This window comes from Populus euphratica, unplaced genomic scaffold, assembly GCF_000495115.2.
Source record: "Populus euphratica unplaced genomic scaffold, PopEup_1.0 scaffold25.1, whole genome shotgun sequence".
Lineage (NCBI taxonomy): Eukaryota > Viridiplantae > Streptophyta > Magnoliopsida > Malpighiales > Salicaceae > Populus > Populus euphratica.
Genome location: NW_011499851.1, coordinates 43946 through 66881, shown reverse-complemented (window position 1 = coordinate 66881; position 22936 = coordinate 43946). Strand labels below are relative to the sequence as shown.

General features: G+C 30.5%; 2 protein-coding genes across 3 annotated transcripts; both read right to left on the bottom strand.

The window, feature by feature from the left end:
• Positions 1-4496: 4496 nt before the first annotated feature.
• Positions 4497-7896, bottom strand: LOC105121344 (primary amine oxidase-like). Its single transcript, XM_011019933.1, has 4 exons — positions 6438-7896; positions 6056-6169; positions 5242-5789; positions 4497-4848 (listed from the first exon to the last, which is right to left on the bottom strand). The coding sequence occupies exons 1-4, from the start codon at positions 7779-7781 to the stop codon at positions 4638-4640; spliced, it is 2217 nt and encodes a 738-aa protein (XP_011018235.1). The 5' UTR covers positions 7782-7896; the 3' UTR covers positions 4497-4637.
• A 3224-nt stretch (positions 7897-11120) lies between these two features.
• Positions 11121-14319, bottom strand: LOC105121345 (primary amine oxidase). Of its 2 annotated transcripts, none has more exons than XM_011019934.1 (5): positions 12912-14319; positions 12456-12569; positions 11791-12240; positions 11613-11710; positions 11121-11412 (listed from the first exon to the last, which is right to left on the bottom strand). In XM_011019934.1, the coding sequence occupies exons 1-5, from the start codon at positions 14214-14216 to the stop codon at positions 11199-11201; spliced, it is 2181 nt and encodes a 726-aa protein (XP_011018236.1). In that variant the 5' UTR covers positions 14217-14319; the 3' UTR covers positions 11121-11198. The 2 variants fall into 2 exon arrangements, with proteins under 2 accessions (XP_011018236.1, XP_011018237.1); XM_011019935.1 differs by having other exon boundaries at positions 11121-11409.
• Positions 14320-22936: the final 8617 nt, after the last annotated feature.

The window sequence follows — 22936 nt, the reverse complement described above, 5'->3', positions numbered from 1 at the left end:
GATTAACGTGGATGTCTGGGTCAGCTTGCGTGCACCACGACTAATCCCACGGGCCTTAAAGTTAACGACCATGTAAGCCTTCAATGACTATCATATGAGCAACCAAGGATTCGAATGCAATCTGCTTTTATCCAACGCAGTCGTTGAAGCATTTCAACCTACAATAAAAGAAAATTAGTTATGTCTTTACTATGTATTTTTATAGTTAAAAAGATATTTATGAACAAATCAAGTGGTGTGTGTGTCTATATATATATATATATATATGTCAAGAATACGTGTACTAAAAAAACAAGTCATTAATAATAACTAAAAATAAAACTAGAAAAATTAAGAGACATATATAGTTTAAGATATTTAATTTTTCAAGATGAAATATTTATCTAATTGTATTTGTTAAATCTTGTTTATTAAAATATCTTTTTATTTAATTAAAAGATAATAAAAATAGCCACACATATTAAATTAATTAAATAAAAAAAAGAAAAAAATATTATGTAATGTTGCACATATTATAAATATTATTTGAAAATAAATATTTTTTTAATTTTAAAAAATTTATTAATACAAAAGATTAAAAAAAAATATAGATGAATTAGAAAAATATCTTTAAAAATTCAATGCACATAAAATAATTTAAAAAAATTTTTATCCAACAAAGATAAATAAGCAAATAAAAAAATCACATATTAGTGATATCAATTGAAAAATAAATTAAAAATTTACATATTAAAAATATCAATAAAAAAATTAAAAAAATCAAATATTATTGCTTAGCAATACGAATTTATAGCTATTATATGTGTTATAATTGCTATATAGAGGTTTGCAACCTTGTCATGCTATGTTATTTTCTTTTCCACAACTTCAATAAAATCAAGCGTATATATAATTTTGATGCGATGTGAACTCTAAAATGAAACTGATAAAATGAGTATGTTTATTTGTGTGTTTAAAAAGTATTTTTAAATTTTTTTAATTTTAATGTTAAAAATATATTTTAAAAATAATATATATATATATATATTGTTTTAATATATTTTTAAATAAAAAACTTTAAAAAACATATTTGAATCCTAAAAACAATCGAAATCTTCATTGCTACCACTGTTTAAAACGCAATAGGGTGTGTTTAAGGTTGTAACGGTGATAGCAATTTAAACTTTGAAGTGTTTTTTATTTAGAAATATATCAAATAAAAAAAATAAAAGAATTATTTTTAAGTTAAGCATATTAAAATAATCTGAAAACATAAAAAAATTATTTTAAATAAAACCAAAAATAATTTTTAAAAAAAATTAAAAAACATAGTTTGTACCATATTCCTAAATACACCTAAAGAATTACATTGGTATTTTAACAAGATAAAAACAGAGTAATTGCTCATATTTTATAGTCGCAGTATCGGTCAAATTTTGTACCAAAATAGATGTGAGCTATTGAAAATTTTATCATTAGATAAAAAATATTTTCTAAAAATATATCTGATATTTGATGTGTGAATAAATTGAAAAGTAAATAGTAAGCGTGGATTTTTTTATAAATTCCTAATCTCAAACATAAATGACTTAAATTAATAATTTGCTATCTAACTATGCCGGATGGGAGGAGACCATTGGCCCAGGAGGGAGGAGTGGATAACGTCTCTGTGTACTCGTGAGAGACTGGGATACGTCCCCACACCACGCCAAATTAGTTAGATATATTTAACACTACTTAACCTTTGTGAATGATTTTAATATTTTTAATTAAATTAAGTCAGTAAAATTAATCACAAAGATAATCTGAAACTAGCGAGGCCACGCTACACCGAAGGTTAGAGTAAAACAAAAATCAAACAAAAAAAATCTAGATATTACTTGTATATTTTTTTTAAATAATCATAAATTTAAAATTAGTGGTCTATCAAACAATATTTTTATCTATTATTAAAAAAAAATACATAGGATTAATTTGGATCATTCTGAGTTGACATGAAAAAATCACAGGGATAATCTTGAAAAAAAACAAATTTAAAAGATAAATCTCAAATAAATTCAATATTAGAGGATAAAAATAATAAAAAACCTAATTTTTAAAAAAAATAAATTTGATTCAACCACTCAAACTCTCAATACTAGTCATACACGTCGTCGGATTTAATAATTTTTTTATTTTATAAATTATTTTTTATCTAATAGTTTTATGTGATAATAAAGCCAATGTTATTTTTTTAATTTTTTTTCTAAGAGAAAAGAGCCATGATAGGCATATGAGACTGAAATAGTAAAAGCAAATTATTAATAATAAAAGGTGAAACCAAAATTATTAAAATCATGATTTTGACGTAGCACGGAAAATACAAAATAAATTCGGATTGTAAAAACAAATCATAAAATCATAAAAAAAAAAAATTAACAATACTTGCACTGAACTTCTTTTGAATTCTTAACAATATTTATACCACGTTGTTATCTACATCAAGTTTATTATCAGAATAATTGTTTCTAGATGTCATGTGTTCAATAATTCAAGAATCAATTTAAATTAGTCTTGTAATCAATTCTAACATGATTATTAAAATCAAATTGTGATCAATACAAACACAACTTAGATATTCTATAAACTTATTTTATTTTGAAAACATCATCAGTAAATAGTCAATAAAATTATGACTATGTTAGGTGCTATAGATGTTGGTTTAGAATTCAATATATGTACAGGAGTTTATATGTGAGTTTCATTTTTTTTTAAATTTGATTTTTTTATTTTGAGTTAGAAAATTTCATATTTTTAAATTACTTTAAAAAATTATTATTATTACAGTTCCACGCAATTTAAAAGTGAAAGTTAGGCTACTTATTGTGGTATTATCATGTCAAAGTGTTCATTTTCATGTCAAAAACTAATTTTAAATGTGACTTTCTGGCATCAAAAAATTGATACTTCGTAATATTCTTATTTCTCCTTCGACAAAACTAACCACTGACATAGATCTAGTGGTCCGTGCTTGGAGTTGCTTTGTGTGGCCAACAATATTTTGCTTTAACAGTCGCTTGGAAGGATAAATTGGGCTCTTAGCATCAAATAAATGGTGAAATGATATATAAACAAGAAATTTCAGGAATAGTGCAGTATATGATTTTTATTTTATTTTAACCTGATTTTACTTATTTTCAAGTTTTTAAAATAATTTAGCACATTAAACATATAAACATGTATTGACTAGTAAAATAGTATGATTTTACAAGTCAACTCGCGATTTTAACAACCTTAGATGAAACCATTTTTTTTAATTTCAAGTTACATAAAAAAGATCATCAATTACAAAAGGGTGAAATTATATATTTTTTTAAAAAAACATATTAAAATAAATAGATTGGATGTTGTTGCTTAACATTTCAAACTTGCGATTCACATTATAAAATCAAACAAATTTTTTTCTTCATATATTTGTAGTAAAAACGGATTTTTTTCTTTATATATTTGTAGTAAAAAAAACAAAATAAAAAAGCCAGCATCACAAGCTTATGACCCAATAAATAGGGCCTTTAGAAGGAACAACCAAGATGCGTAGGTATTTATTCTTTGGCCTATATGTTTGAGCTTGTTTTTTCTTTCATTTAAAAGGGTGAATAACATATCGTACATTTATTTAAAAAAAAAAAATATATAATATCGTTCGTTAAGATAAATGACGCGTTGTCTTTTAGCTAAATTCTGACCACCACTTTGATGGTGGAAAAATTAAGGCTATGGGATTTTAACTTAACAAACCTATTTTTTAACTCATTTAAACCCAAAAATCAATTCAATCTATTTTTTAACTCATTTAAACTCAAAAATCAATCCTAGAACATATAGACACCAATTTAGCAATCCAATAAGCCTAAAAAGAGGCTCAAATCACTAAATCAAACCAAATAAATTTTCTCACCCTCAACTTAAATTTGTTTTCGAAGCAAAATGGAGATTGAAAACAATCATTATAAGACTTTTCTCACTGAATGAAATTTATTTATACTAATTTTGACTATTTTAATGGTCAAAATAGATATAAATAACGAGTTTTTCTCTCTATACCATAATGTAATAGTCCTCTCTTTGTCCTCTCACAAGAAAAGACTAGAAAATTAAAAAAATAAATATTGATATTAAAATTAAATTTTTAAAAACTAAAAAAATCAATTACTTATAAATTAAAAAAAAAAGATCAAAATAAATATTTTGTAGCATCATTTTCACTTTGATCATTTTTACTTTGATCAATTAACTATTGAACCAACTATTCCTTCCCAAAAATTATGAAATTGAATATTAATTTGAATTCAAAAAGGTTCAATTGTGCTAAAAAATCTTGAAAACCAAATTGAACATTTAAGAAAAATCTAACTATTTCAATCCACATTGATTCATAAAATAGTGCACATTAAAATTGCTACACAGAAATGCTTGGTGTTTTGTGCAATACCATCTGACCTCGCCTCGATCGTAACCATAAAGTGGTCATAAAACAGTGATTAATTCATCGCCGTCTCTCTCTCTTTTTCTTCTTCTTTTTTGCGTGTTATTCTGAAGCATTCATCTACATTATTGATCTCAAGGTTTTTACCCTGCTACTGCATATATTTGCAGATAGAAGAGCTCCAACTAGCTGTTCAAGCCGATGCAGCAGGCTTGCAAACAGGCAAATCTTTTTCAACGTTAGGTGGGATCCGGAGAATTGGGTTGCTCTCAAAGAAATTGACGGGCTTCAGATCAAAACTCGATGATACGGTTGGCATGATAGGGAAGTCCTCTTGGCACGGTACGTGATGGAAGCCTAATGTGTACCACAATACAATGTCCTTGTTCTCAATTGGACGATCCCTGAAAATAGAAATGAAAAATCAACATGTTTGTTAAAAAAAGAAATCCACAAGTTGTTAGAAATTGAAATATTTAATCAGATTAGTTCTGTCACGAGATATTATAAAAGGATTCAATGCGTTCTGGTTATGAATTGAGTACAAAATTAAAAAAAAAAAATTGACATTAACGAGCCTGGGACTCGAGCCCACATAACATTCGAGATCAAATTCCCTAAAGGCGAAGGGGAAATGACTTGCTCCAATTAAGATTCAAGCCCATGACATTTTTTTACTTGATTCAATTAGAAAACCGATTCAAGTGGAAATGTTGGAAAACTGGAGATTTCCAAGGATGACAAAAATTAATTGCGAGAGTAATATTTTTATTTTTTATTTGAGTGGAAATCCATACCTGTCAGACCACACTGCAAGAGTGTCTTCACCTTGACTCTGGTAAGCAAATAACCCACCAGCCCATTGCTCGCTCTGGTTATATGGAGTGACCCATATCTGGTTATTTGTAAATGCACCACGTTTTTGGGGAGGATCGTCATGATCTAGCAAGCTAGCAGCCGTGCCGCCGGGAACCAACTTGTACCCAACGGGGTTTCCAACCCGAGTCCTTTTCATCGGGTTAACCACATGGAACTCGGATGGGTCATAAAGTTTGAGCTGAATCTGTGCATCCTTTTCTGTCTTTGCCACATTTGTTATAGCTTTTAAGTAGCTCCTCCTCGGTGATTCTCCGGGAGAGGTCCGTTGCTTTTGAATGTTTACCTTTACAAAGGAATTATCAGAGCCATCTATGTCCATGTCAAGGTAAAATGTGACGTAGTGGTCATGTACAACGCCGATTACGTTTTCTGACAAAAGGGTGCCATAGAGATTTTGTTGACCCGGAACTTGGTTCGTGTTCACGTAAGAGGTGCCTTTCACCATCAAAATACCACTAAGTCCAACCTGTGCCCAATTAATTACATTATTTCTTTATTAGCAGTTGTTATGATTGCATAATGGCAAATAGAAGTTCAAACGTGACATCCTCCAACTAGTGGTAGACAGATGCATGATGATCAAGAAAAACTCCGACCACTGAAAGATGTTTTTCCCTAACATATGTTGAAAATTCTTAAGTGGACTACTTGAAGTATACAATATTATTCCAAAGAACAGGAAATAAGATGTCCTCATCCCAGGAAAGAAAGACATTGAAAGTGGCCACTAACCTTGATTCTGATTAGTCCATCAGTTTGGAACTCCCAATCAACTATATAATCATAGTTCGCAACCGATGCTGCCATTCTAGCCACTAGCGTCACCTTCGGTCTAACTTCTCTAATCTGGCAAAACAACATAAAGCAAAAGACAAACGGGAGAGGGAAGGAAAAAAATCAAGAAAACAGATTAACATGGTTTGATAGGATTCACTTCCACACCAATTTTAAATCAAACCCTATATGAATAAAACTTTAATTAAAAAGGTTATCCAAAAATCTATCGGATTGATCAGTGTCTGGTAACTATACTGGTTTAGTTAGTTAATTTATATAAAAATGATGAGACACTGTGTTTGAAATAAATTAAATTCTCGGATCCAAACCTTCTTACCTCCATACCCGTAATTGGACTCTCCGAGTGCCGCCATCCAATATCACCGGCATAACTCTCGAACACGCAAACCATATGTGATCGGACATATGGAGTTCCATCACCAGCGGCGAACACACCATCCATGTAATAGGCATTCCTAGGACAATCATTAAGCGGGTCAAGTGGCATGGCCTGCAACCCAAACCCGTATTCACCCGCATCCATATACGTCTTAAAATACCATGCATCAGTGGGGTCCATGTAAGGCACAAACAACTCACTAGTATACCCTTTATACATCACATTCCTCATCTCCCCACTATCTGGGTCCCGGACCTTAGCCCGAGATATGATCACCCCAGCTCTAGGGTCGGGTTTAAGGTGAAATTCCCAATTAGCCCATTTGACTAAGTGCTCATCTTCCACCGTAAAACTCGGCCCTTTTGGTTGCTCTATTGAAATTGGATTGACAAACATCATCTCGGGATTGATTTCCTGTACAGAATAGCGATAATCAGTGTTGGCTGCCTTTGGTATAGGTATGTCCTTCCCCTTATCTGATATCTCCACCACTTCTTTACTATCCATATCAAGCAAAACAGTCAGCCCTTCTATTGGTCTCATGTAAAAGTTTGCAGTGCCCTTCATGGAGTAGCACTGCACCTTAATCAATCTCCTGTTCTCTTCATTTTCACCAAACCAACCTAAAGAGATTGGCAAGCATGCAAGGTCCTGAAGATCAACTCCACGTTCGATGATTGTGCGGTTGAAATCAGCGTTCGAAAGCGGGGCCCACGTCGATGATGTCATGTCCTCTATTGTCATGGTGGGGTAACCTGAGCGAGAACCAGTTTCTTGTACAGCCACCTCGCCAGTACTTATATCCACCGTTAAAACGTATGACTTGCCAGCCACGCGTGCGACCACGGCTGCTTTTCTTGGTAACATGGAGTCTCCTTTTTTCCATTTAAGGACAAGTGTTTTATCTGGTTCTTCCAAGACTATAGAGTGGAAAGCACAGGGAGATGATGACTTGAAAAGGGTGTGCGATTTTAGGATTGTACGGACTTTGTTGATCTCTGAGATTGTTAAGGGGTCCAGAGGATGATGGGGAGTGTCTGATTCGTGGTTGTGGTGCTTGGGATTTGGTGGTTTTTCGAGGATGTTATCGGCGGTGGATGGTTTGTTGATAGGCCGAAAGCGGTTCTTGGAGGTGCACCAGGGAGAGTTGGTGGAGCAATCAAGGAGGTCAGTGGTGGAGTTTGGTTGTGGAACATAAGGGAGATGAACCCATGTGAAGAACAAGACAAGAGATACACTAAGAAAGATAAAGAGGAAACGGAGGAAATTTCTTGATTCCATATCTTATTTTGGTTTCTGGTTATTTACTGTTAATTTGTTGTGTTGTGAGAGACTGAAAGAGCGTGCGATATAAAGAGGAAGGAGTGGAAATGAACAGCTAAGAGAATCTACATTAAAAAAAATAAAAACAAAAACCGAGAAATTAAAAATAAACTTCAGTGGTATCTGAGTATTGAAAGGCGACAAAAAGATGACAATAACCGTGCATTTAGGCTATAAATATTTTTTTATTTGAACATTTATTTTTTTTAACCATTGATACCCTCATCCAAAGCTTCATACAACATGAAAACCTTCATTTATACGTAATCCCTTAATTATTCTTCGTTAATTATCATCAAGAATCTCTTTTTAACTCATATTTTTTATTTTCCAGTAAAACATACATTAAATAAAAACATGAAAAAATATATAAGAAAGAGCTAAATTGTATATAATCTTCTTTAATTATTGGTTAAAGAGGTTAACCAATAATTAAATGTGTGGCACATCTCACATTTTGTTGTTTATTTATCATTTATCATTCCTAGTAAATTTTTCTTTTTTTTGTCCATGAGTTTTTATTTATATTTTGATCATTAAATTTTATTTTTTTTCAACTCAATCCTTATAATTAATGTCAATACTGTTTTATATTAGGATCAATTTTGATTTGTATGCTATTACGTATCCAATATGGCATAGAATATTATAACATTAAATTATATATCAATTTTACAAAATAAAACTTTAGGTTATTATTAAAAAGAATTGAAAGATGAATTACCAGAATTAACATAAAAACATAGCCTTTTCATATATATTATTTAAAGGACATGGGAAAATTCAATTTGGTTCTGCAAGTTTTTGTTTTAGCTTTTACTCTGTCCTTGTTTTTTTAAGTTTTTGCAGCTTGGTCACAAATTTTATTTTTATTATGTTTTGATCTCTAGATATTGAAAAAATGGAAAAGTTCATTGAAAAAGAATTAGAAAATGAATTGTTGTCCATTCTATTAAAATAAAAATGAGTGGTGATGTGTTGTTTGTCTATTTTTTTATAAAGAAGAAAAGAAAACAAAAGAAGGCTGATTGAATGAGCCCAGGCTTTTCAAGGCGCATGAGCTCGTCCTTCCTGGCCTACGTATGCATGGCACTTTTGTTAAATAGCCCTTAACTTTTTTCCTTGAGATTCTAGAATAAAATTCTTTTAAATAAATGTATTATAATAATATTTAAAAAAAATCCAATTATACCATATTTTTTGGAAGTATATTTGATTTTTTTATGTTAATATTAACAATTACTTTATTAATAATTATATACTTTTTATTTTTTCTTTTTATTTTCCCACTAACCTCCCTCCTTTTTTTTCTGTTTTAAAAGAATACATTCTTTTTTAGCAGAAAAGTACAATGAATTTTGAGATTTATTTTTTATTGTTTTTATTTTTATTTTTATTTTTTTAAAACTGAAATTTATACTCACATAGAATCTACAAATCTAGAATCAAAGAGAAAATTAAAAAAAATGCTTTAAAGTAATAAGCCGATATCTTTTTTTGTAATATTGAGGTAATAACATGTTAGATTATTTTGGGCTTCACATGTTTAATCTATTAAATTCACAATTTAAATCATGACTCCATTAAATTTAACAATTTTGTTTTTTCAAATTATTTTTTATTTAATGATATGATAACAAAAATAAACACTTGTAAAATTACCTCATAGAAAATAATTTGAAATAATTATAAATAATTTGAAATAATTATAAATAAATATTAGAAGATAAGATTAATAAAAAAAAGTCCAATAGAATTCAATTGAAAGAAAAATAATAGAAAGATAGAATTAAAAAAACAAACAATTTGAAATTGTTACTTAAAACAATTTTGATGGTCAACCATGAAACCTCCCGACCCGAATCATTATCTAAGTTAGGTTTAAAATTAACTTATAAGAAAATTGACTTTACATGATTTAATTGATTTGACGGGTTTATAGACAACATAAATATCTAGTAAAAGTGTAGCATGATTTTAAAAAAAAATTGAAATTTTTTTTTTTTAATATTAAGATGGTAATAAATTAGATTAATACGAGCTTTACAACTTAACTTGCAAAACTTACAACTGAAATCATAAACTTTGATAAAAAAATTTAAAAATTGTTTTTTAATTTTTTTATTTAGTAATACAATAACAAAAATATATATTTATAAAAATTGAATATCAATCAAATACAAAATATTTATTTAAAATTAAAAATAAATTTATTAAAAAATTAAAATAAATTATGACGATCAATTTAAAATTAATAAAATACTCAATAATAAAAGAAAAAAGAAAAAGTTTGGAAGGTAGAATTTTAAAAAGAGGGGTTTGAAAAAAATTGAGTTGCTTCGTTGTATGTTTATTTATGAATAGTGAAGCATCATAATAATGTTTTGTAGTTTTTGTTTTGTAGAGAGAATAATTTTATCCATAACATGTTTCGTTAATTAAGCAATCTAAATATATAGAAATTCTTATGAGATATTAATTAATTCAATTAGAGGTTCTCGTGGGGGGAGGCGAAAAGCAATGTAATCTCACCGATATAATAAACAAATACTATAAAAAAAAGAGCCTATACCGACATTTTGATGTCATGTTCCAGGAATCCATCGTCGTGGATAGACAAGAATCATTCCGTGGCAAGGAATCACCAGGATTCCAGATATTTATGTATGGCAACGTGCAACTTGCGAGTTATTTATAATTTATACGATTAAAAAGTTCGTATCATACATGCTAATCACTGTAGTTTTTATGCATAGAAAATTATGATATTTTTTGTATATAAAATAATATTTTTTATTATTTTTTTAAATTTATTTTTATATCATCACATTAAAATAATTTTAAAAAATTAAATTTTAATAAAAAAAAAGTCGAAACTGGCTCCCAGATAATGTCGCAACAGCTCTCTTGCACGCATTACAATTTCTTCAACTATGGTTATTCGACTCGTTAATTTATAGGTTAGAAATAAAACTTCAGTTAAGTTTTTTTTTTTTTAATCGGGGTAAGTAGATATTTACTAGATTAAGCTCAAGTGACCCAGAGAATCAATTTGTAACTCAATTGATCTAGTTAAACTCAAATAAAATCTAATCTTGTCAACTTAAAAAAATGTTTTTTATATAATTTTAACAGAAAACAATACCATTTAATTAAAAAATTGAAATGTTTTTCCCATATTTTTAGTATTATGTTATCAATAAATTATTTACTTAATATCCGTATCAATAGTACTTTAAGTTGCACGTATCATTTGTTTCAAATTTCACTTAATTAATATATAATTTTGAGAGTTTATGCATCGACAAACTCAGATATGTTTCATAACATGTTCACGTGAGATAGACAGGGATAAATGCAGCAAACGACAACTGATTAAGAAGAGGTAGCTGGCCTGCAAACTGGCAGGTCCTCCTCAGACATGGGTGCTGCCTTTAGAATTGGATTGCTTTCGAAGAAATTGACGGGCTTTAGTTCAAAGCTCGATGACACGGTTGGCATTATAGGAAAATCCTCTTGGCACGGTATGTGATGGAATCCCAGGGTGTACCACAGCACAATATCTTTATTCTCAATTGCTCGGTTCCTGCTGGCCATGAAAGCAAGTCCTCTTTTTAATTAGTTAAACTTGTAGCTTTAGATCAACAGTAAAGCACTAGCAAAAGATGGCAGTTCTCTTTTACTTTATAATGCAATGGTGCAGATTCTCTTTTACTTTATAATGCAATGGTGCAGATATGCCGTGTGAGGGTTCATTCGCATGTGTGGGCAGAGTGTCCTCTGTATTACCTTTTAGACCACGCAGCAAGGGTGTCGTCTCCTTTGCTCTGATACGTGAAGAGTCCACCAGCCCATTGTTCATTCCGATTAAAAGGTGTCACCCATATCTAGCAGACAAGTTTTTTAAAGAAGCGAAAAAAAATACTGAAATAAAGTGTCATATTCACATTTATCGTGGCATGGATACCTGATTGTTTGTGAAAGCACTTCTTAGCTGTGGAGGATCAAGGTGATCAAGCAAGCTAGCTGCATTCCCGCCGGGGACGATTTTGTACCCGGCTGGATTCCCCAACCTGGACCGTCTTGAAGGGTTAATAACATGAAATTCTGAAGGTTCATAGAGCTTAAGCTTAATTCGTGCATCATCCTCTGTTTTCGCTGTGTTTCGTTTTGCTTTTAAGTAGCTTTTCCTCGGTGATTGACCTGGAAAGGTCTCCTCCTTGACTAGATCAACCTTAACAAATGTGTTATTAGTGTCATCAATATCCATGTCAAGATGGAAGGTAATGAAATGATCATGGACAACACCGATGAGATTTTCCGAGATTAAAGGGCCTGAAGCTGCTTCTTGGTTAGGTATTTGATCCGCAGTTTGATGTGGAGTGCCTTTCACCATCAGCATCCCTGAAAGAGAAACCTGCTTTGAATAATGTGGTTAGCGTGAGTGGAGGCCATTTTTATAAGGAACAGGGATAAAATTAAAGGCTTAATAAACACACCCATTTACACACCTCCTAGATCTTATCAATATTCACGGATCATGGAATGGACTGAGTGCCATCAATGCATCAGTGTATTATTTTCAATCACCAAAAAAGAGAGACAAAACTGAAGTATGTTCATAAGATTTACCGCAACATGGATCAAACCATCAGCTTGAAATTCCCAGTCAAATATGTAGTCATAGTTCCCCACCGACGCTGCCATTCGAGCAACAAGTGACACCTTTGGTCTTGCCTCTCTAATCTGAAAAAATCCCAGTGTTTGAAAAGGCATAAATAGTTTCCTTTTAAGCGCAACCTTGAGCAAAAATGTAGCAATAAGATGTAAAATCATGCGCGCAATAGACAGTAGTGGATATCGCATTGGAACTAGGCTTCTTATATCTCGATTTGGCTAAATACGTAGAGGTGCAACTTGTACATTTTTTATGACTGGTAAGGCAGTTAAGCATGCCCATCAAGCATATATACAGAGATTTTTCACGTCTCATCTCATGGCATTTCATTTGTTCCTTATGCTTGTTATTTAGGGAAATACATAAAAAAATCACAGAAATGTATGGGCATCAACAATAATGTCACTTACATTGAATCCATTGACCGGGATCTCCGAGTGCCGCCAACTAATATCGCCAGCATAACGTTCGAACACACAAATTATGCTCGGCTGAACATACGGTTTCCCATCCCATGACACAAATATTCCATCCATGTAATAAGAGTGCCTGGGACAATCATTTAGAGGCACAAGTGACAATGCCGTCGCTCCCATACCAAATTCACCAGCATCCATATATGACTTGAAGTACCAATTCTCGTCAGGATCCATGTAAGGCACAAATAACTCTGAAGAGAATCCTTTGTACATGACACTCCTAGGGACCCCGGTCTCTGAGTCACTAATCATGGCTCGTGAAATCACAATGCCAGCTCGCTGGTCAGCCTTCAGATGGAACTCCCAGTTAGCCCATTTCACTATGTGCCCATCTTCAACTGTAAAGCTAGGCCCAAATGGTTGCTCGATTGATATTGGATTTATTGGCTTCATCTTGGGTGGCTCTTTCTGGGCCTTGAATCGGTAATCAGTGTCTGTACCTTTTGGGACAGGAATTCCTCCGCCTGTGTCAGTGAATTTCACCACCTCTTTCTGGTCAATGTCCACTGTCATGGTCAGCCCTTCAAGTGGTCTCATGTAGAAATTGGGTGTGCCTTGGTTTGAGAAGCATTGGACCTTTATGATCCTCCTTCCTTCCTCATTCGGCCCAAACCACCCTGCTGACGGAGTGACGCAGGTTAAATCCGATAGTGAGATCCCACGTTTGATGGTAGACTTATTCAACTCCTTGTGAGAGAGAGCCACTTGCATTGCCACCGAAATATCGTTCATCGTTAACATCGGGTAACCTGAGCCATGGTTGATTTTGTTGCTTGTGACCAGGCCCAAATCCAAGTCAACAGAGAGCACATGAGACTGACCATTCAACAGTGCAATCACAAGGGCTTTCCTGGGGGGGAGAGGATCACCTTCTTTCCACTTCAATACCAAATCCTTGTGAGGCTCATCAAGGGATAGTGAGTGAATAGCTGGGAAAGAAGGCAATAACGGTGGATAGGTTGAGAGAATGGTCCGCACCTTGTAGATTTCTCGCATGGTTAATGGGTCTAAGGGATGGTGTGGGAAATCTTCCATGTGGTCTCTGGGTTTGTGAATTTCGCTCTCCAAAACTGAGCCCGAGTGAGCACAAACTCTGCTCTTGGAGTTGCACAGCCATGAAGATGATTGAGATGGATCAGAGACGACCGGTAGGTTTAAAGAGTACCATGAAAATGTGAAAAGAAGTATAATTAAGAATAAGATGAAGGTTAAACGAAAAAGTGGACGAGTTTCCATGGTCTCTTCTTCTAGAGATCAGAAACGGATAGGTAAAAACTCTTAAACAGGGGAGTTTCAGAGAGTTCTCAAGTGCCCATTGGCTTAAAATATGTGCTACGTGTCGCCTCTGCCTACCGAATGTTTGTATTTTATTGAATTTTATCATTTTATATTAAAATAACCCATTAAGGGCAATATATTAAAAATATCGATGATCGATGTGCTGCTCCCATTGACATATTAAAAAATTAAAAGTTAAATAGATAAATGGTGTAATATATTGATAGTTTTTTTTAAAAAAATAATTGAATAATTAGAATATTTGAATCCAAAATCTCAACCTTCTTCATTATTAATCATTTATTGAAAGTAGGTAGATAATTGTAGTCATAATTAAATAATTTTATTTGTTAGGCGTTACCTATTATGCGTAGATTAATTTTATTTATAAAAAATATTTAATAAATTTAAAATTTAAAATCATTAAATCTATTTATAAAAACTTAAAAGCTTGAGATTAGGCATTACAGTCAAATCTAAGTATCTTGAGTTAGGCAGGACTACAAGACCCAAAAAACTTGGGTAACTTGGGTTAGGTATCCCTTTCCAACCCTTAGTTTCTTGAGTTTAGAAGGGGATGTCAAACTTAAGTTAATAATGATAATAATTAATTTTATGCTTCAAATCAAACTTATATATTTTTATATGGTAATAAAATTTATTTCAAATTTCATAATATTAATGAAATTAATAATATATATATATATAATATTAATAAATTTGTATGGCCCAAGTTTTTTATAGTTTTTAATCCCTCAAATAAAATTTATTGTTTTTCCTTTATAATAATAATATTTTTTTAAAATTTAATAATAATAATAATTCCTCTTTACCGTGTGAAAAAATAAAAATAAAAATTACAGTATTGGGTCCTGTTAGGGGCAGGATCCGACGTTGTTTAATGGTTCTTGCTGATTGCAAAACCCAACACTGATGGGTCCAGCAGGACCTAAAACCATGGAGTTCTGCGGGCAATAGGACCTAGCACAATTGGATTCTAGTGGTATTATGATCCAACGATCCAGCCATGATTTTTTACTAACAAATAGTAAAAACATTGCCCCACAAGCACTATAATATTTATAATATAAATAATTATATTTTTAATATTAATAATAATATTAAACTACTCATATTTATGTGGGTTTGGCTGCAACACTTAGTCCAAAAGCTTTGAATTCATCTTATATGTTAAACCCAAAAGTTTTGGGTTTCACTGAGATGCTAGACCCATTAGACTTGAGATAGGACATCGAACCCATTTACTTTAGATCCGAACGCCTGACTCAAGTGTCTTGGGTCACGCAGCGCTGCAAAATTCAAGAGACTTGAGTTTGAGCTTCTGCTACTTTTAAACAACGTGGATCAGGTGCACCTTTGCAACCCCAAGTTTCTTGAGTCTGAAAGGTAATGTCAAACCTAAGATAATAATAACAATAGTAACAATAACAACAACAACACAAATAATAACTGATTTTACTCTTAAAATTAAATCTATATTTTTTTTGTAATAATGATATTAATGAATTTAATAATATTTATAATGTTAATAATAATATTTAACTTATTTGTCTAAATTTTTATATTTTAAAAAAAATTATACGGCTTTTCTTTGATGGTAATAATTAATTTTTTCAATTTACTGATGATAACAATAAATAATAATACTAATAATAATAATTCTTAATTTTACCCTTCAAATAAAATCTATTATTGTTTTTCAATGTTAATCATAGTTTTTTTTTTCAAATTTATTAATTATTAATACTTTTAATTATAATAAAAATAATAATATTTATAATACAAATAATAATATTTTTAATATCAATAACATTAATTATAATAAAAAAATATTTATAATACAAATAATATAATAATAATAATAATAAATTTATTCATGTTTAAATAGTTCTAACTGCAACACCTAGCTCAAAAAGCTTTGAACCCATCTTAAATGTTAGACCGAAGGACCCTAAGTCTGGTTACAACAACAAGCTCATTAGACTTGAGTCACAACGCTGGAGCCATTTGCCTTGAGTCTGAACGTCTAACCCAAGTGTCTTGAGTAAGATAGTGCAGCAAGATCCAAAGAACTTAGATTTGCGCTCCGGCCACTTTCAAACAACTTGAGCCAAGTGCACCTTTCCAGCCCCAAGTTTCTTGGGTACAAAAGGTGAAGCTAGACCCAAGTTAACAACAACAACAACAATAATAATAACTGATTAGTTTTATTCTTAAAATCATACATATATATATATATATATGTATAGTAATAATATTTATTGTAGATTTAATAATATTAATGAATTTAATAATATTTAACTTGTTTATCCACGTTCTTATATTTTTTATTTTCTAAAAAAATATATGGTTTTTCTTTGATGGTAATAATATTTTTTTTTCAATTTACCAATGATAACAATAAATAATAATAATAATAATTCTTAATTTTACCCTTCAAATCAAATTTCTTATTGTTTTTCAATATTAATAATAGTTTTTTTTTTAATTTATTAATTATTAATACTTTTAATTATAATAAAAACAATAATATTCATAATACAAATAATAGTATTTTTAATATCAATAACATTAATTATAATAAAAAAATAATATTTATAATACAAATAATAACATTTTTAATATTAATAATAATGATATTAAACTTACCTATATTTAAGTTGGTCTTGCTGTAACATCTAGCCTAGGAGCTTTGAGTCTACCTTAAATTTCATATCTAAAAATCTTGAGTCTTACTGCAATGTCGAATCCATTAAACTTGAATCAGGACGTTAAACCTATTTGTTTTAGGTAAAACTTTGCTGCAATGCTAGACCCATTAGACTTGAGTCAGGATGTCAAACCTATTTGTCTTAGGTAAAGCTTTGCTTCAATACCAAATAAACTTTGGTATGCATTCCCGCTACTTTTAAACAATTTGGATCAAGTGCACCTTTCGAGTACCAAGTTTTTTAGGCCTGGAAGATGATGTTAAACCCAAGTTAACAACAACAATAACAATTGATTTTACTTTTAAAATCAAATCTATGTTTTTATTTTTAGTAATAATATTTATTGTAAATAATGGTATTTTGAATATTGATAATATTAATTATAATAACAACCATAAGATTTATATCACAATAATAACATTCTCAATATTAATACTTTTAATTATAATAAAAATAATAATATTTTAAAATACAAATAATAATATTTATCATATTAATAATAATATTAAATTTGTCTGGCCAAAGTTTTAATAGTAATAATCTTTTTTAAAAAATATTAACCATTAACAATGATGATGATTATGATTGTTTTTTTTTTTTTCTTCATTTCCCTTCTCTACAGGATCTGCAGACCCAGCTGCACGAGTTTTTAACCCCTAAGAGGGTCTACCGAACCCAAGTGCGGGTAAGAAGAAAACCTGGTTGACGGGTGTGCAGACCCAGTCAAGCAGGTCTACGAAACTAGGGAAGTAGGTCTATAGACCTTAGGCGAGCCGGTTTATAAACCCGCTCCCCTAGGTCTGCAACCAACGCCTGAGGTCTGCAACTTTACCATACCCCACCAAACAAATTTGTTATTTTTCGTTGCCGGGTCTGTAACCATGTACCTGAGGTCTGCAGCCTCACCACTCCTCATCAATCAATGTAATTCATAACGACTCTAGAGGATCCCACCAGGAAACAGCCTAGGAACACCTTTCTGAAATATAGTAAATCAGTTAGTATTGAAGTTCCTTTTGTATACACGGCATCTCTCTATGTTGTTATGTGCATCTAATCTCTGATTTACTTAGCAATTCCAGTTTCTCATTTATTTGAAACTCTGATAGTGCTGGCCATTGGATCTTCACAGGTTTCCAGTCGAGTTCTTGCTCGTTTCAGATGTTCTATGCTGCAGGTGTTGTGTCTATATTCCTTTGTGTGGCCTGAAGCAGATTATTTCCACTTTATACAGTACGACCCTAATCTAATGTTTGAATGAGTTTTATAATTGAAGGAGTTCTTTCTTCCTTTTTTATCCTGGGTTGCAGCATGTTATAACCAGCAGGAACAGAACAGGATGGACATCTTTTTCTTCTTTACATATGTAGTAGCTACCCAATTTCTAATTGCATGGTTCAACTTTCATTGTTAGAAGCTGCTTCATCGTCAGCAGATTGTTGCGCCGTCGTCTGTTTAATTAAATTCCATTGACAATATACTCGAAGGGATCGCTCTCAGTTTCTCAAGCCTCAAAAGTCTACCCCTGATATTTGTAAATTAACTGTGAGCCTGATCCTCCATAACAAAGCAGTAGGTTCCATGTAAAGACATGAGTTGAAGCGTGTTCATTCTATGCATATGCTGAGAGGATTTGTCCCTTAGAATTCCTAATGAATGATCTCTTCCATAAAATGCAATTTATCTTCTTCCCGGTCTCAGGTCCCATGTACCTGCTCTGTTCATGCATTCAATTGGTCAAATTTTTGGTGGCAAAAATTGGTTAAAACATGGTGGTCATATTTTATGTAAAATTATAAGTGAGATTCATTAACTTCTAGAGTTCAAATTTATTGGAATTATATCTCGAACATATGTTTTTTAATGCCTTTAATATGAAGTGTTAATGTAATTTAAAAAACTTATGAATAAATGATAGATTAATCTAAGAAAAAAATATTAGTTGTCATGTTTTTGAAAAACTTATAACTCTCTAAAAACAATCCCTAATCTACCCTAAAAAACAAGCTTTCCTAGTGGAGTGGTTTATTTAATAGAAATATGAAAAGTTAAAATTAAGTTTAAAAGGTACAAAAAATTTTAAATAGTAGATAACTTAAGCATAGTGGTTTCTAAGTTTAAATTCTTGAAATTATTCACATGCACGCACGCAACTTGGCTGGCCTCAATTTAGGCTTGACTTTGCTTTAAAATAATTTTTTAAGCTATAAAAATATATTTTTTATCAATTTGATTTTGGGCTTGAGTCAGGTTCATGAATGGTTATTTTCCCTAACCTATTATCTTGTTTATCCCATGGATTAAGTCTCGTAAGCTTATTAAATTTCTTTAGGATTAATTCTTCATAATATGAATAGTTTTGGATAATTTTCACAGGTTTTTAAAACTAAAATTATTAAATTTAATTTTGATTTTATAGCGTATAAACAAGGTTAATTATGCAAGAAATTTATTTTATTATTAATTATTATTAGTTTTGGATAAAAAATCCACCATAAAATAGGGATTATAAGAAGAGTTTTTTACATTGTTTTTTCTAGATTTTACGTACTCTCTCTCACCTCAATTTTAAGTGTTTTCTCCTCTATTTTGATCTTTATTTTCCTTTAAAATCTAGAGATTAGGTTCGGTCTTATTAAGAGATATTTAAATTACATTATCTTTAGTCCACAAATCTCGTTTAGAAATGCATGTAAATAGAGTGTTAAAATCTTAATAGGCTTATTGCAAATATTATTTACATCAAATTAAAAGTAATAAAGTCTTGATAACAAAAGATTTTATAATAGGTTTGGTTGTTAGGTGGCAAAAAAGATTGACCAGTTAAGGTTTCGCATGGAAAGAAGATTAGGAATCACTTTCTCACTCATTTTTAAGACAAGAGGCAAAAGAATAAGGAGAATAAAGTTAGAAGTAGAGTTTGACATAGTGAACTAAGAGGAAGATGTGGATGGTGTTTCTAGTTAATTAAGAGTTGATAAGTGGAACCCAATAATATTAAATGACAATGTTTTGCTTAACACATCTTCTTTTGTTTTAGATATTTATCCTAAAGGTCTCCTTGCCAAGAACTCCTCGATAACAATAGAGGAACCAAGTCGCCTACTTTGGTGGAGCAACTTTTTTCTTTCATAATAAGACTTGGATGATTATCCCTGTATTTGGTAACTTACGAGTTTACGTCCATTCTTGATATGATACATTTTTTATAATTTATTTTTTATAGTCGTTATCTAAATTCACTCAAGTATGTCCACCCTTGAATTATATTGAATGGATTGATCCTCATTTTTCGTTCTTCTCGCCAAAAACTCCCCAACAATGATAGAGGAACCAACTCGCCCGTTATGGTGAGGTGTAATGTTGTTAAAAATATTTTTTTGACACAACATGAAATATATAATATAAACTTAAATTGTAAAATTATAAGTAAAATATTTTAATTAATTATATATTGACAATTCCAAACAAATAGTAAATAATAATATAACACAATTAAAATAAAAGTGAAATAAATAATACAAAAGTCCAAACACCTTGAAACACATAGTTCAAATAAAAATTCATACATGATTTTAATATACCTTTTATTTTCTTAATATTTTATTTATGTAAATCAGAATATCTGCAATCTCAAGATAAATGTTGCATGTTCATGGTCCTAGAGTTTTAACTAATATCCAAGGAATAAATATAGCTCATAGTCTGATATTTGTAAAACCACCATAAAAGTAATTGATATCTAAACAAAAAATAAATCAAACATGTTTTTATATTTATAACCATTCTACATAATACATATCTTTTATATAGGACCACTATAATCCAAACATGATTATATAGCTTACTCATCGAAAGAACAAAAAAAACAAGGCAAAATTAATGAGTTCACAATACATCATTGTTGTATTCATTTTTGCAACTAAATAAAGTACCTTATAAAAAAGATAAATAAAAGATAAAAACAAAATTTTATTTTTAAGTGTTCTTGTAATGCAAAAGTTGCATCTAAAAGCCATTATTTCAAGTGCTCACATTGACTATTAAGTTAAAACTTTGCTTGAAAGAAAATAATATAACAAAAGCAAGACATACTTTGATGAAAATAAAACACGTAAATAACTTCACTTTTAGACTATTTAGCTCTCCTCCTTGCCCACAATAGCTCAAATAATGGTAAAAAATTAAATGTAGCAAGATAACCTCAGGCAACCCAACATTGAAATAAAAGAAAACAAAAGTAAGCAAATAAAAACCAATGACAGGAACCTAAATTTAAGAAGAACAATAGTAGAAATTAAGTAATTTACTGCAAATTTATTTTCAGAAATAAATCTTTATGAATCAAGTATGCCAAGAACAAAAACTAACATAATATATAGATATCGGCGAGACACGAGAGCACAGAAGATGGAGAGTGGAGTCTTAGGGAAAAACAAAGACAAACAAAGTAAAGAAAAAAAGAGAGGATATTTTGAGAGATAAAGAGAGTTGTGAAATTGGATAGAAAGGACTTAAATTTTGACAAAAGATAAAAGAAAAAAAGAAGATTGGGGATTGGAAAATAAGTAATGGCTTGAGAAAAAAGAGAGTCAATTGATTTTTTTATTTTTGTCAAACTTGTAAACTCGGTTGGAATTTACTGATGATTTAATTAAATTTAATTGAGTCTTTTAATTTTTAAGATTTTCAACCCTTCTCTCTCTCTCTCTCTCTCTCCTATAAAAGTAATTGATATCTAAACAAGAAATAAATCAAACATATCTTTATATTTATAACCATTCTATACAATACATATCCTTTATATAGGACCACTTCAAACATATTATTCTTTTTTTCATTCTATAATCCAAACATGATTATATAGCTTAATCATTGAAAGAATAAAAAAACCAAGGCAAAATTAATGAGTTCACAATACATCATTGTTGTATTCATTTTTGCAACTGAATAAAGTACCTTATAAAAAAGATAAAAACAAAATTTTATTTTTAAGTGTTCTTGTAATACAAAAGTTGCAACTAAAAGCCATTATTTCAAGTGCTCACAATGACTATTAAGTTGAAACTTTGCTTGAAAGAAAACAATATAACAAGAGCAAGACATACTTTGATGAAAATAAAACACATAAACATTAAACACATAAATAACTTCACTTTTAGACTATTTAGCTCTCCTCCTTGCCCACAATAGCTCAAACAATGGTAAAAAATTAAATGTAGCAAGATAACCTCAGGCAACCCAACATTGAAATAAAAGAAAACAAAAGTAAGCAAATAAAAACCAATGATAGGAACCTAAATTTAAGAAGAACAATAGTAGAAATTAAGTAATTTACAGCAAACTTATCTTCAAAAATAAGTTTTTATGAATCAAGTATGCCAAGAAAAAAAAACTAACATAATATATAGAGACTGGCAAGACACGAGAGCACAGAAGATGGAGAGTGGAGTCTTAAGGAAAAACAAAGACAAACAAAGTAAAGAAAAAAAAAAGAGGATGTTTTGAGAGATAAAGAGAGTCGTGGAATTGGATAAAAAGAATTTAAGTTTTGACAAAAAATAAAAGAAAAAGAGAAGATTGGGGATCAAAAAATAAGTGATGGCTTGACAAAAAGGAGAGTCAATTGAATTTTTTATTTTTGTCAAACTTGTAAATTTGGTTGGAGTTTACTAATGATTTAATTAAGTTTAATTGAGTTTTCTAATTTTTAAGGTTTCAACCCCCCCCTCTCTCTCTCTCTCTCTATATATATATATATATATATATATAAACTCATAAAATTATAAGATTTGATGAGTAAACTCACTATTTTAACGAGCTTACTGAGGTGCCCTTTTTGTTTCACAATTCCCTATCATGGAGAGTTTACGAGTTTAAATACATTATCGGCGGGGTATAGTTTATCACGGTGAACCGGAATGATGTAAAATCTCAATGAGCAAT

Excerpts from the sequence above, each read along its gene's own strand:
- LOC105121344 (XM_011019933.1), bottom strand. The coding sequence starts at position 7,781 with ATGGAATCAAGAAATTTCCTCCGTTTCCTCTTTATCTTTCTTAGTGTA. Across the intron at positions 6,170-6,437 it reads GTCCAATTACGGGTATGGAG|ATTAGAGAAGTTAGACCGAA; the intron begins GTAAGAAGGTTT and ends TTGTTTTGCCAG. Across the intron at positions 5,790-6,055 it reads ATGGACTAATCAGAATCAAG|GTTGGACTTAGTGGTATTTT; the intron begins GTTAGTGGCCAC and ends AATTGGGCACAG.
- LOC105121345 (XM_011019934.1), bottom strand. The coding sequence starts at position 14,216 with ATGGAAACTCGTCCACTTTTTCGTTTAACCTTCATCTTATTCTTAATT. Across the intron at positions 12,570-12,911 it reads TCCCGGTCAATGGATTCAAT|ATTAGAGAGGCAAGACCAAA; the intron begins GTAAGTGACATT and ends GGATTTTTTCAG. Across the intron at positions 12,241-12,455 it reads ATGGTTTGATCCATGTTGCG|GTTTCTCTTTCAGGGATGCT; the intron begins GTAAATCTTATG and ends TATTCAAAGCAG.